This window comes from Schistocerca gregaria, chromosome 2 (genome assembly GCF_023897955.1).
Source record: "Schistocerca gregaria isolate iqSchGreg1 chromosome 2, iqSchGreg1.2, whole genome shotgun sequence".
Taxonomy (NCBI): Eukaryota; Metazoa; Arthropoda; class Insecta; order Orthoptera; family Acrididae; genus Schistocerca; species Schistocerca gregaria.
Genome location: NC_064921.1, coordinates 208,911,712 through 208,927,606, shown reverse-complemented (window position 1 = coordinate 208,927,606; position 15,895 = coordinate 208,911,712). Strand labels below are relative to the sequence as shown.

The 15,895-nt window shown below is 41.1% G+C and overlaps 1 protein-coding gene across 4 annotated transcripts in view; it reads left to right on the top strand.

The window, feature by feature from the left end:
* LOC126336704 (lactosylceramide 4-alpha-galactosyltransferase-like) overlaps nt 1-15,895 on the top strand; it is a 125,836-nt gene that overhangs the window by 99,035 nt on the left and 10,906 nt on the right. For 3 of the 4 annotated variants that reach the window (XM_050000667.1, XM_050000665.1, XM_050000666.1), the window contains exon 5: nt 4,929-7,830. The exons of the other annotated variant lie outside the window; for it this stretch is intronic. In XM_050000667.1, the coding sequence (XP_049856624.1) occupies nt 4,929-5,189 (261 nt within the window). In that variant the 3' untranslated portion in view covers nt 5,190-7,830. Of the gene's footprint in view, nt 1-4,928; nt 7,831-15,895 lie in introns of those variants that run through there. 4 annotated transcript variants of the gene reach the window in all.

The following is a 15,895-nucleotide window of genomic DNA, read 5'->3' as shown; positions in this document are numbered from 1 at the left end:
TTTTTGAACATCGAGCCGTGTCAAGTGGATAAACATTCACATGTGTTTGCACAAGTGTTCCTGGGCATTGTTAAGTGCTGACATCTTCCACTACTTGGAATCACATTGCGTCATGCTTTTCATAGGAACACTCTGTCACTCTCTTATCCTCTGGTCAACTAAATTACTAATCAACAGTATGCCAGCGCTGCCGTCCATAACCTATTTTCCTTTTACGACTTGCTTTCCAACTGCTTCCAAGTACACACACAACTGTATGTTGGGTTTATTAGCAGCTGATATATGTAAGATTCCATGTCTGCTGGCAATAACTTACAAGTTCTTTGCATATAGTGCCATGTTACCTGATAAAATACTAGCTGTTACTTCCACCTGAGCTCCAATATCAGCAGTTTTGCTATGATAAGTGATGGTAAGTAAGCTACTATATGTGTAATAACGTCAGCTACCATTTTTCGGTAACTATAGCTCATGATGTCCTCACCACCCCCTCCCCCCCTCCCCCACCCACCCTCGTCCCCCTCACTCCACTACTCCAATGCACGATGCCGTGGTACGCGTTGCATCACTGCCGAGCAGTGTCTGCAGAGGGGTGTGGGCAGGAACGCTCATCTATGCATCGTGCTGTTGAAGTAGTTATACATTAAGTACTTATACATTAAGTACTTATACATTAAGTACTTATACATTAACGACGTGTGTATTATGCAACAAAGTTAATAATTTTTAACATGGTTTACGTTCACTGATAAGATGCACCAGTGGTGTAGGGGTAGGGTCTAAAATTGATAATCGAAACTTCCTTGATCCCGGGTTCGAAACCCGCCACTGCTTAATAATCAGCGTTGGTGGCCGAAAACTTCCAACATAAGAAGTCATCATCAAAATGCCAACGGCCTTGTCAAAAATAGTGGAGGAGGGGGCAGAGGTTCAGGGTACTCTCATGTCCTTGGGGTGGTAAACTGCCCTAAAAGTCGGAAGAATCAGCAATGATCAGCTGCATGAGGATGCAGAAGGTGATGGAAACCACTATATTAAAGACCCATAAAGTGTATCCACAGGACATGTGGCGTGTGATTAAAAAAGTGTCATGTTGACCTCTCCAATAGCAAAAGATTTCGAAATAGTCCCCCATTCGGACCTCCGGGAGAGGACTGCCGAAGGGGAGGTAAAGATCAGAAAAAGATTGAAAAACTAACGAAAGGATGTCGTTCTAAGAGCCGGGGCGTTGAATGTCAGATGCTTGAACGTGATAGGGAAGCTAGAAAATCTGAAAAGGGAAATGCAAAGGATCAGTCTAGATATAGTCGGGGTCAGCAATGTGAAATGGAAAGAAGACAAGGATTTCTGGTCAGATGAGTATAGGGTAATGTCAACAGCAGCATAAAATGGTACAACGGAAATAGGATTTTATATGAATTGGAAGGTAGTGATCAGAGAGTGTAACTGTCAACAGTTGAGTGATAGGGGTGTTGTTATCAGAGTCGACAGCAAACCAACACCGACAACGATGGTTCAGTATATAAGCTGACGTTGCAAGGCTGAAGATGAAGAGATAGAGGAAATACATGGGGATATTGGATAGGTGATACAGTATGTAAAGGAAGATGAAAATCTGGTAGACATGGGGTACTGTAATGTAGTTGTAGGGGAAGGAGTAGAAGAAAAGGTTATGGGGGAATATGGACTTGGTAGAAAGAATAAGAAACGAGAAAGACTAATTAATTTCTGTAATAAATTTCAGCGAGTAACAGCGAATATTCGGTTCAAGAATCACAAGAGAAGGAAGTATGCTTGGCAAAGACCGAGTGATACGGGAAGATTTCAGTTAGATTACATCACGGTCAGACGGAGATTCCGAAATCATAGCTTGCTGCTCTTCGTTGGATCTTCTTCATCTCCTCTATCAATCCTGTCTGGTACGGATCCCACACTGGTGAGCAATATTTAAGTAGTGGGCGAACAAGTGTACTGTAACCTGCTTCCTTTGTTTTCGGATTGCATTTCCTCAGGATTCTTCCAATTAATCTCAGCCTGGCATCTGCTTTACCGACGATCAACTTTATATGACCATTCAATTTTAAATCACTCCTAATGCCTACTCTCAGATAATTCACGGAAATAACTGCTTCCAGTTTATGACCTGATATATTGTACCTAAGTGATAAAGGGTCTTTCTTTCTATGTATTCGCAGCACATTACACTTGTCTACATGGAGATTCAATTGCCATTCCCTGCACCATGCGTCAATTCGCTATAGATCCTCCTGCATTTCGATACAATTTTCCATTGTTACAACCTCTCGATATACCACAGCATCATCCGCAAAAAAGCCTCAGTGAACTTCCGATGTCATCCTTAAGGTCATTTATGTACACTGTGAATAGCAACGGTCCTACGACGCTCCCCTGAGGCACACCTGACATCACTCTTACTTCGGAAGACTTCTCTCCATTGAGAATGACATGCTGCGTTCTGTTATCTAAGAACTCTTCAATCCAATCACACAATTGGCCAGAAGCCAAGAGTATTTAGGTCTGGGAAACGAGCAGACAAAGGTGTTCCACTCGCCCCCCACCCCTCCCACCCCGCCCCCTGCCACCCGTCTCTGATGCAATGGCGCAGCCTCCAGCAAGAGAGAAAGGAGCAAGGGAGAAATTCCAGATAATGCACCCTCGTTAACCTTTGTAACAGCATATATCGCTCTGTTAGTCTATCGTCAAGTATGGCTGCCCATATGTTGATTGAGGATCGGTGTTGATGCCCTCTTTCCTGAATTACGTGCAGATTTACATCTGCTCATAAATCATGGTTACGGAAATTCACAATACCATGTCTTGTAAATCCTGCCTCATCGGCAGATAAAATCTTGAATGTGAACAGTGAATTTGCGGCACACTTCTGCATCAGCCATTGACAAAACGCCATGTGTCACGGTGATCGTCTGGACGTAGCGCCTGAGGCACGCTAAATGATGTGGGTATAGAAAATGTTCATGAAGTACCTCCCCAGGTAAGAGAATGAGACATGCCTTCTGCTGCTGCTAACAGTCTCACACTGGTTCCATGGGTTTCTTCTCCAAGTCAGGCGAGCGTACTGTGCGGGACCTTCCACTGTCAGCCTTCCGAGGTGAAAGGTACCTGTGTTCCTCAGACACTGGAAAAGTCGGCTGAACAGTTTATCAGAGGGTACTCTGTGCTGTGGATATTTTTCAGCGTAGAGGGCACTGGCTCGCAGTCTACGTCCATTTGCTAAACAATAGCAGAATATCATATCTGCCTTTTCACTTGTCGGGTAGTAGGCTTCTAATGCTAACAAGTGGTGGAAGAGAGAAGATGGAAATGTACTACACCTTTAGTGGCAGTCATTCACCCCAAGGTCAAGAGAGTGCCCTGAGCCTATGCTGGCCGCTCCTCCGCTCTCTTTGACTAGGCCATTATCAGAATGAGTGAGACTTCTTATGTCGGAAGTCATCGGTCGCCACCCTAATGGATTTTATTCGGAATTTATGTGGTGCAGGTGTTCGAACCCGGGACCGGGGTCGTTTTGATTTCTAATCAAAACCGCTACCATTAGACTACAGTACATAAGGGCAGCGCATTGGCAGGGTTGTCATTGGTACTCAGGTGATTCATGTGAGAAGGTTTCCGGCGTGATTATGACCGCACGACGAGAAGCAACAGATTTTGAAAGCGGAATGATAGTTGAAGCTTAACGCACTGGGCATTTCATTTAGAAAGTCGTTAGGGAATTCAATACTTCGAGATCCGCGGTGTCAATAGTGTGCCGAGAATACCTCTTACCGCGGACGGGCTTCACTAATCCACAGAGAGCAATTCTGCGCGAAATAACCGCTGAAATGAATGTGGCACGTACGAAGAACCTACCGGCTAGGACAGTGCGACGAAATTTGGTGTTAATGGATTGTGGGTGCAGCCTTTTTAATAACACGACATCGCCTGCAGCACCTCTTCTGGGATCATGACCATATCGGTAGAAGCCTTGACAACTGGAAGTCCTTGGCCTGGTCATTTGAGTACCGATTTTAGTTAGTAAGAGCTGATGATAGGGTACGATGTGGTGCAGACGCCGCTCAGCCCTTCACCCAAGTTGTCAACAAGGCACTGTGCAAGCGCTTGGGGCTCCATAATGGTGTGGACTTTCTTTACATGGAACAGACTGGCACCGCTGATCCAACTGAACTGATCATTAACGGCAATGGTTGTGTTCAGCTACATGGAGACCATTTACAGTGAATCATGGAGTTCATGTTCCGAAACAGTGATTTCATGTCACTGGGCCACAGCAGTTCGCGGTTGGTTTTAAGAACGTTCCGGACAATTGATTTAGCCACCCAGATAGCCCGACATGGATCCTATCGAACATTTACGGCGTATAATCGAGAGCTCACTTGGTGCACAACATCCTGCACCGGCAACACTTCCGCGGTTAAGGACTGCTATAGAGGCAGCTGGGCTCAATGTTTATGGACGGGACTTTCAATGAGTTGTTGAATCCATGTCATTTCCAGCAAAAGGAAGTCTGACACTATATTAAGACGTACCCCATGACTTTTGTCACCTCAGTGGAAATTACTTTTGTTATTTTACAGATGATACAAATCCTACCTAAAGTATCCTTCCCCGATCCTGTGTTAAGTCCGTGGTCTAGATTATTTTCGTAAGGTCTACCCCAAATTTAACTGCCTTTCATGGGGCGAATGGATCTTAAGTTACATGTTATTAATATGCATTAGGGCATAACTGTGAGAGTCAGCTTGCGAGTCGTCATGTCCTGCCTCTCTTCATAATTCCACTGGATAATATGTTTCCCTTGTATCTGCCCTGTAGATAATATAAGGAAAAAACAGCAAAAGAGTAAGGTTTCAGGCACCGACTCGCCTTCTGATATGTGTACATGTTTGCAGGTGATGGTCATGAGGAACTGTCGCGGTTTTCGAGTTCTGGGGCCTGCGCTGCTGTACCCAGTGCCCTTCCAGAAATGGAGGAAGTACTTTTCTGAGGAGGACACTAACAGCACGCTGGCTGACATGCACCGAGCTTACGCAGCACACGTGTGGAACAAGCTCAGCGAGGAAGCAGGAGTCGTGCCACAAAACTCGGCCTACGCTAAACTCGCCCGCGAAAATTGTCCCAACTCCTTCAGGGCCGCCGCGGGACACTTCTGACAGTGGCTTCCTGTTTTGTACAGACTAATCGTTCCAGTAATTCGTAAACCCGATGCTGCCCAAAATTATTCAGAAGTACTGTGAAGTGCTTTAACTTGTGACGATAAGACATAGACATCTGACCTTCTTGACCGACCCTTCATCTGAGAAGTAATGAGCTACTTTTGTGTCGAAATAGCGGAAATGCAGTAATTGAAAAAAAACTGTATCTCAGGACTCTAATCCAGTACTTCTCAGGTCAAATCTATTATAGAGGAGTGGGGCGGAAATGGACAAGTCCCACCATGTCAACGGATACGTTCTAATAAGTACCGCAATAAGATGTTGCTTATTCCAATCTGTGACATCACTGTTAAAACAATATAGACTTCTTCAGCGTTGCCAGGCACAATCCCCGTTTTTATTTTGTTTCTTTTCGTTTTAACAATTGTAAGACCGTCGAAGCCATGTGTCACTTATTAGAGACGCTGTAATAGTTTTCAGACAGTGACAGTGGTAATACGTTTGTGGCCAGATACTATAATCTCTTGGAAGTATGACATTTCGGATGGAGTTTTGTGACGTTTTAATTATATACCTTCAGTCACTTACTTATTGCTGTCATGTTATCAATGCAGCAAAGTGACCAAACTGAACTAAAGGTTTTGATGAAGTACTCCACTGAAAAAGATTTAAGCTCAACGAAAATGAAAAAGATTTAGATTTATCATATGGATTCATTTCCTGCGCTTTTGGATGTTGAGAAATACCCTACACGCCCTCAAAATATGATAAGCACTCGTGCAGCCAAAATTCTGTGAAGTTAATGCGTTTGTGGCAAAAACTCACAGTTCCAAGCTCAGTGATCACAATTGTAGGTATGTGAGCACTATGACATCTCAAAGATCTCGATAGGCCTTGTCCATTCATTTTACACGGTTTTTCAGTGTGACAAACTTTTCAACTCGGTGGCGTCTGTTACGCATAGGGTTGCCATCTGTTTTTGAGCAAGTTGAGTTTTTTGGTTGTTAAAGGTAGGGAAAAACCACTTTCTATAAAAATAAAGTTTTATTTATTTTACTTAATTATTTAGTTTAAAAATATATATTGCTACGTTTAGCAACTATATAACTCAGTTTTTATTAAATTCAGAGATGCTTGTTTTTTTCTTCTCACCACGTACTACTCATCACAGAAGAAACTTTCTCTGTGGACGCTCAAGTGGTGGGAACTGACAGTAGAAATGAAATTAATTTGTACAAATTCGTAAAACCATTATTTGTCTTATTTAATATCTCTTGCTATTTTCGATTTCAAAACTTTCAGAAGCATATATTTTATCACATGATTCGTTCAATAATACACTTTCCCTTAAAGATCACCCACATTTAAAATCGTCTTAGAGGTTTAAATTTTCAATTGTGTTAACAAAATGGTCGTATTCAATGTTACATTTTAGATTTATGTTGTTTAATGTAAATAACCAGTACGTCCGTCCAGATAGCAGAGTGGTCAGCGCGGCGGAATGCCGTGCAAAGAGGCCCGGGTTCGATTCCAGGCTGGGTCGGAGATTTTCTCCGCTCAGGGACTGGGTGTTGTGTTGTCTTCATCATCATCATTATCATCATCATCATCATCATCATCTCATTCTTCGGGGTGGCCACAGGAAGGACATCCGGCGACCCCTTATGAACAACCATGCCAAATCCGACTCTAACCACGTTGAACCTGCGAAACCACGGGACAAAGGCACAAGGAAAAGAAGAATGTAAATAACAAGTCTGTTTATATAGGTACTCTAAAGTTCTTTAAACGAATAACAAAAGATTTCTCTGAATTGTAGTACTCAGTTTACATGAAAACACTTTATTTCTTTCGATTGTTTTATATCCAGAGAAAACTTTCAGGTTTTTTCTTTTTTGTTATTTCATATTTAAGATTATTAATGAAATTAGGCATATCTAAAATTCTTACAAAATGGTCTTGCAGAAATTTTACACTTTTATAAAAGAAGTTTAAATTATGGTTAGAAAAATGCAAGTAAATGTCAATCAAGTCATTATCGAAGATATATATAAATATTTTTTCCATAATCATTGGGAGTTTTCCTAAGAATACAAAATAACTTCTGATGCCTTTATAATTTAATAATAATGGATATATGCAAGGTGCAAGAGAGAGAATTAAGTTTCCACTTGGCATTTCACTTGATGAAAATCTCCCTCCACTAATTCTATAAACTGTTCAGTTCTCCTCTTTTAACAGCACGTTATGAAAAACGAGTTCAAGTTCTCAGTATTACTGTCTCTGTGTCTTACAATAAAAATCTTATGGCATATTTCATGCAGTTATTCACTATGTGTGCATCACAACTTTCTTCATTCAAGTATGTACCAAATCTCTCATAGTTGTGAATAGCATTTGTATTGTCAAGCACTTAGCCGTGTACTTTATGAAAAGATAATTTCTATTTTTTTATTTTTTTTCGAATTGTTTGAAAAATGTCAGCAGCAGACTCATCAAAATTTTCATACAAAATTATTAACTTATTTTGAATGCCACCTTTAGCTGTAAAATGTTGTACCATTAATGAAAAACGTTTTCTGTAATTTTTTGTTAGAATCATTAGTCTGTAAGCAGTAAAGTAAATTGTCTGTGTTTACATCACCTTGCACATTTTGAATACATAGTATATTACCAACATCTCTGTAGTTAGGTTTCGGTTCTAACCACATGAAGATTAGATGTTATACTTGAATATGTTAAGGGGGTGATATGTTAAGGTTATTTCAGTTGCAGGACCATTTTCCTGATCACTGCAAGAAGCACTTTCAGATGCGGAAGCAGAACCATAATATAGATATCTGAAGCAATGCTAACATATTTTTCATTTCTGATTTAGATTTATTATGTTTTGTTTCCAGGTGTTGCTTAACCTGAAAATAACAAGAATAAATCATCACCAACCACCACTCCAGCCAGTCATCATAACTATGGGGAAACGTACTCACATGCATACACAGTACATGCAAGCACAAGAGACTTACTCGTTGACCTGACTCATTAAAGCTGAATAAATTGTAACTGTATCTCCAGAAACGTGAATATCCGTCGTATTCGTTTCGTGGATCATTAGTTAACCAAGTACCAGTAGTGTTAGACGATTATTTCTATCCCCAAATTCAATGTCACTGATGAAAAATGGTTCAAATGACTCTGAGCACTATGGGACTTAACATCTGTGGGCATCAGTCCCCTAGAACTTAGAACTACTTAAACCTAACTAAACTAAGGACATCACACGCATCCATGCCCGAGGCAGGATTCGAACCTGTGACCGTAGCAGTCGCGCCGTTCCAGACTGTGCGCCTAGAACCGCTAGACCACCGCGTCCGGCTGTCACTGATGAGATTAGACCCACAAGGTATCAGGTTACACCTGAGGCAGTTCCGAACGATATGTTCGTCACCACAAGAAACCACCCACAAACGCACCCCTCTCTTTCACAAAACACCTCACATGTTAGGCACTTGAGTTTGGTACATTCAACGTAAGGTATTAACCCTACTCGACCCATGTATCTTTATCAATGGTGATACAATGCAGATCAACCGCCCCTAGCCCCTTTCTCACTTGATTGATGGGAAACCACTAAAATGTTAGGAAACTCCTCCCTCTTATCCCTTTTTTTTCTACTTCAGTTTCACAAGCCTCGTTAGTCAAGGTCCGTTTATCACGTTGAGACGATCAGTTTTGTTATCTGTACTAATGAGAAACCTGTATAATCTTCATAACCGTCTGTTTCTCTTTGACTACTCTTATCTACAAAACTACTAGGCGAATTTTCATAGAGTATTGCAGTTAACTGACGCACCGTATTTCATCCAATACGTCGCTCGTAAAGGAGAAAAACGACAGATGTAAAGGTAATATCCAGAGTGCAACATGGAAGTGTGACAGGGCCATTGGTGTTTAAAATATATATAAGTGATCCAGTAGAAAGCGTCGGAAGCTCTTTAAGGCTATTCGCAGAAGACTCACTTGTCCATAACAAAGTAGCAACGCCAAAAGATAGTAAGAATTTTCGGGCGTAACTATCCAGAGCGACCTTAAGTTTAACGACCACATAAAACAGATAGTGGGAAAAGCAGATACCAGACTCAGATTCATCGGAAGAATCTTAAAGAAATGTAACTCATCCACGAAAGAAGTCGCTTGAGTATTGTTCATCTATTTGGGATCCCTATGAGGTAGGACTGAGAGAGGAGATAGAGAAGATCCAACGATGAGCGGCGCGTTTCGTCATGGGATCGTTTAGCTCCTGGGAGGGCGTTGCGGAGATGCTTAACAAACTTGACTGGCAGATGTTGCAAGAGAGGCGTTGTGCATCACGGAGAGATTTACTATTGAAATTTCTGGACAGCACTTTTTAAGAAGAATCGGAGAATATATTACTTGCCCATGCATTTGCATCTCGCGTATTGACCACAAGGAGAGAATTCGAGAAATTAGAGCCAATACTGGGGCTTAACGACAATCATTCTTCCCACGTATTATTCGCAAGTGGAACAGGGTTGGAGGGATCAGATAGTGGTACCGAAAGTACCCTCCACCACACACCATTAGGTGGCTTGAGGAGTATGATGTAGATGATGAAAGGTGAAAAAGGACTGTAGGAGACGACATGCAATTACCAAGATTTTATTGACCATGTGTTTGAGAACAAGAGCACTTCGTGACTTGCAAACGTCCATACATGTAATATCAAACCTTTGCAAAACTTTTTCTTACTAACACAACACCCCCCTCCCCTCCCCCCCCCCCCCACCCACAAACACAAAGTAATAAAAACAAGAAGACTACCGCTTACTGAATTTTTGCTGTTCATTTTCGCATCATACATGACGTTATAATAAGTTACTCTTAATACCGTTTTCACGATACCTTCTGCAGACAGTGCTCCTACATACCACTGAAAATACCCGCAAAATTATATAATCGAAAGACACACAGTTCGGGATCATGACATCACAAACAGTAATGCGTGTGACAAGCTGCCACATCAAGCATGACTAACCCTGTGTACCGATTTCTGAAATTTAACAAGGAATTGGCTCTGATCCTAAGAAAGAATATATGCAACCTTAGAGAATGTTTACTGATTTGAATATTACTTGAATTAGAGAAATAGTTTTACTCTTTGACTTTTGAATTGCATCATATTAGAGCAAATGGTTTTGTTGGTTGCTATGTGCTGCATGATAACGATTCAAAACAATGAACACAGCGCCTTATAGAATCTCCAGTGTGTTTGATCAGTACCTCTACACTACTTCAGTAGCGTGATACATAAAAGGGCTCTCCTGCCGATGACCCCTCTGTCTGCAGTGCTCGACAGCGATGCACCGTACACGACGGTGCATCATGTGTTGGGACAGCCTGGGAAGGGGAAAGCATTGAGCACATCATGAGCTACGCTTATGCAAACAGGCAGAAACGCGCAGCAGCTAATGTTATTGCACGTTCAGTACCTTATTTAGCCTCCACTGTTCATCATAACACAACAACTCACATGCGAGCGCAGGTGTGGGTAACAGCTACTCATAAATATTTGTGGCGGATACATGACATAACATGTGTCTGCCTAACACATTTCCACATTCTTTGGTACAAATTTCTTCAACATATAGCAATAACTAAAATCTGCATGCAGCGACTTCGGAGTATCTAAAATAGACATTCCTACAGCTATAAGTTTATCTAAAATGACGTTAAGCGTGGTCAGTTCAATCAGAATAAACTTTTCATTAAATACGGCAACGTCCTTACCGCAGTGGATACAGCGGTTCCCGTGAGCTCACCGAAGTTAAGCACTGTCGGGCGTGGTTGCACTTGGATGGGTGACCATCCAGGCCGCCATGCACTGTTGCCATTTTTCGTGGTGCACTCAGCCACTAGATGCCAACTGAGGAGCCACTCGACCGATTAGTAGCGGCTCCGGTCAAGAATACCATCATAACTACCGGGAGAGCGGTGTGCTGACCCCACGCCCCTCCTATCCGCATCCTCCTATGAGGATGACACGGCGGTGACATGGTCCCGGTAGGCCATTCGTGGCCTGAAGACGGAGTGCTTTTTCATTAAATACGACACTGTCCTTAAATTCAGTCCTTCAATCAGTGCAGCCACCACGTCTTTACCATCCCATCTCGTTACCAGATTCATATCACTCTTCTTTTTTCACATTTTGAGTAGTTTTGTCGAAAACATTAGTATTTATGAGTTAGAAGAAACTTTTTCCGAAATCGTTCTTTGCATTCATACGTTCTTCAACACTAACATGTGTATACGTTTCCATCCAGGCAGCTTGACGCAATGACCATATCGGGTGAATTTCAGTTAGTATTATTCTTAACACATTGCTTTAAATTTCTAGAGTGAAACACATAACTTTTCTTATCGTATAAACCTCCTCCCAAGTTTATGTACCTACTAGCTCCGCAGATGACGAAGAGATTGAAGCAATGTATGATGACGTAAACGAAATTACTCAGATTGGTGAAAGGAGACGAAAATTTAATAGTCGTTTGGGACTACAATTCGATAGTAGAAAAAGCAAGAGAAGCAAAAGTAGTAGGTGAATATGGGATGGGAGTAAGGAATGAAAGAGGATGCCGCCTGGTAGAAATTTGAACAGAGCATAACTTAATCATAGCTAACATTTGGTTTAAGAATCATGAAAGAAGGTTGTATACGTGGAAGAAGCCTGGAGATACTAGAAGGTTTCAGATAAATTATATAATGGTAAGACAGAGATTTAGGAAACAGCTTTTAAATTGTAAGACATTTTCGGGGGCAGATGTGGACTCTGACCACAATCTGATGGTTATGAACTGTAGATTAAAACTGAAAAAGCTACAAAAAGGTGAGAATTTAAGGATAAACCGACTGAAGAACCAGAGGTTGTTGAGAGTTTCAGAGAGAGCATTTGGGAACGATTTATAACGGAGGGAAGAAATACTGTAGAAGAAGAATGGGTAGCTAAGAGAGATGAAACAGTGAAGGCAGCAGTGCATAAAGTAGTTAAAAAGACGAGGGCTAGTAAAAATACTTGGCTAACACGAGACATATTCTATTTCATTGATAAAAGAGAAAACATAAAAATGTAGTAAATGAAGCAGGCAAAGAAGAATACAAACGTTTCAAAAATGAAATCAGTGCAAAATGGTTAAGCAGGGGTGGCTACATGACAAATCTAAGATGTAGAGACATATTTCACTAGGAGTATAATAGATACTGCCTACAGAAAAATTAAAGAGACCTTTGGAAAGAAGAGACCCGCTTGTGTGAATATCAAGAGCTCAGGTGGAAAACCAGTTCCAAGCAAAGAAGGGAAGGCAGAAAGGCAGAACCAGTATACAGAGAGTCTATACAAGGACGATGTAGTTGAGGGAAATATTATGGAAATGAAAGATGATGTAGATGAAGATGAAATGGGAGATATGACACTGCATGAAGAATTTGACAGAGCACTGAAAGACCTAAGTCTAAACAAGGCCCTAGGAATAGATAACATTCCATTAGAACTACTGAAATCCTTGGGAGAGCCAGCCCTGACAAAACTCTGCCATCTGATGGGCAAGATGTATGAGACAGGCGAAATACACTCAGACTCCAAGAAGAATATAATAATTCCAATCTCGAATAAAGCAAGTGTTGACAGGTGTGAAAATTACCGAACTATCAGTTTAGTAAGTCACGGCTCCAAAATACTAACACGAATTATTTACAGACGAATGGAAAACCTGATAGAAGCCGACCTCGGGTAAGATAAATTTCGAATCCGTAGAAATGTTGGAACACGTGAGGCAATACTGACCCTGCGACTTATCTTAGAAGAAAGATTAAAGAAAGGCAAACTTACGTTTCTAGCATTTGTAGACATAAAGAAAGCTTTTGACAACGTTGACTGGAATGCTCTCTTTGAAATTCTGAAGGTGGCAGGTGTCAAATAGAGGGAGCGAAAGACTGTTTAGAATTTGTACAGAAACCAGGTGGCAGTTATAAAAGTCGAGGGACATGAAAGGGAAGCAGTGGTTGGGAAGGGAGTGAGACAGGGTTGTAGCCTACCTCTGATGTTATTAAATCTGTATACTGAGCAAGCAGTAAAGGAAACAAAACAGAAATTTGTAGTAGAAATTAAAATCTATGGAGAAGCAATAAAAACTTTGAGATTTGCCGACGGCATTGTAATTCTGTCAGAGATACCTGGAAAAGCAGTTGAATGGGATGGACAGTGTCTTGAAAGGAGGTTATAAGATGAATGTCAACAAAAGCAACACGAGTATAATTGAATGTAGTCGAATTAAATCAGGTGATGCTGAGGGAATTAGATTAGGAAGTGAAACATTTTAAGTAGTAGATGTGTTTTGCTATTCGGAGAGCAAAGTAACTGATGATGTACGAAATAGAGAAGATATCAAATGTAGACTGGTAATGGCAAGAAAAGCGTTTCTGAAGAAGAGAAACTTGTTAACATCGAGTACAGATTTAAGTGTCAGGAAGTCTTTTCTGAAAGTGTTTGTATGGAGTGCAGCCATATATCGAAGTGAAACATGAAAGATAAATAGTTTAGGCAAGAGGAAATAGAAGCTGTCGAAATGTGGTGCTACAGAAGAGTACTGAAGATTAGATTGGTAGATCACGTAACTAATAAGGAGGTACTGAATAATAGGAGAGAAAAGGAATTTGTGGCACAACTTGAAAAGAAGAAGGGATCGGTTGCTACGACACGTTCTGAGGCATCAAGACCTCATCAATTTAGTACTGGAGAGTAGCACGGAGGGTAAAAGTCGTTGAGGGGAACCAAGACATGAACACTCTAAACAGATTCAGTAGGATGTAGGTTCCAGTAGTTACTCGAAGATGAAGCTTGCGCAGTATAGAGTAGCACGGAGAGCTGCATCAAACCAGTCTCTGTACTGAAGACCACAACAACAACAACAATGTGGAAATGGGCATCTTTGGAAGTTCCATGTTGTTGATGCTTGGTGGTGGTACAACCTTCTCCAGACACAATGTAGACCAGAATGAAGTTCATGTAAATTTCCCTAAAATTAAACAACCGCTTCTAAGATGTAGTCTATATCTGATTCATCAGGTACGTTCATTTCGTCAAAACTCTTGACAGACACCCATGCAAAATCATAGAGTGGTAGGTATTGCAACATGGCCCAGTTTTACAGATTTTTATCACTGAGGAATATAACATGAGATGCTTCCTTATTTCCATCAAAGTTAGTAGTGAACCTATTGCTTGCAAATGCGTTTCTATGTGAGTAATGAACAGTATTATCTCTGACACCACATTCAACAAACTGCAAATGTTCTACGCCCATAATAAGCTGCAACTATCCTTAAGTTACTTTCACCAACGTGTCCCATGCCAAGCCGGACGAGGTCACATAATAGGACAGATCTTGTTGGTGCGTTTCAAAGCAGAGTGTGCTGAAGTTTTCAAACACATCGTTCAAAAGCAAGTTCTCGGTCTTCAAACATGTCAGAGTTATCTTTTAGCGTCTAATAAACTCCATAATTTGCATGCTCTTTGAGATTCCTGTTTCTTGATTGTTGTTTCACTGGTGAGGAAAGCCTATGAATGCCTTAATCGGTGGTAACTGTTCTTCAAACAAAATGGATTCGTCAGTTGCATGCTCGTAAGGAGCCTTCCTTGCTAATGAAATTAGACTACTTGCTATTGGGGAAATAACCTCTTGTAATTTTCGTATTATCAGATTTTAAGTGAGAGACACATTTTTCCAGTCAGAGCATAAGAAAGGTGAAGCTATCAACAAACCTAAATTTTTGTCTTTACGGTAACGTACTACGACACATTCAGTGATGTTTTGTATTTTTTTATGTTTACCGGTTGGTTTGTGGGGTTGAAGGTGCCAGACTGCAAAGATCGTCGGACAGACGTTTTGATTATTAACCAAAGACTGTGAAACACAACAGGCGCTATAAAATTTTGTCTATAATTTAGACTACAGCTATCATGTACAGTACCGCGAAATCTGCCTGTAAAATGTCAGCGGTCTCTGTGTTTTACACTAGTCTGCATGAAGCAGAGGTGGAAAATTTCTGGTGTTCGAAACGCCTCTTCCTCTTTGTCACTAATAGTAATTTGCTTGTTTCTCTATAACTATTTTCATTCAGATACAGATTTTTGCTTAGTCATTCCATGCAATCTGCACCTCAGTGCACCTGAAACTCTGTATATTCCGCGCTGTTGCTGCAGTGCTTGCAGGAATCTGTACTATGTGATTCGTGTGCATGAATTTCGCTACTGTCTCACGGTTGCAGCAAGCTTACAAGTTCATTCCGCATGCATGATGAATAGCAGCTCTAATTGTTCGTCACTAGACTCGAAGTTACTGAACAGTTACTCCACTTCGGGCATTTTGCTTCAAATTGGTCTGAACTGTGAGAAATCGGCTAAATGCACAGAGAAATTCTCTAAAGGATTTAACAGGCAGCATTAACATTCTACAAATGAAAGGTGACAAGCAGTAACGCTGCTTCATTCTAGTCTCGAAAGTTTTTAATGTACCACAAATTGTAAATTTCTGTGGTTACGACTGGCAGTGTTGAGAGATTACCACGATTTTTGCATTTATAATGTTTTGGAACATGCAGTGGAGCCATTCTCTCTATCCTAAAACTACCCA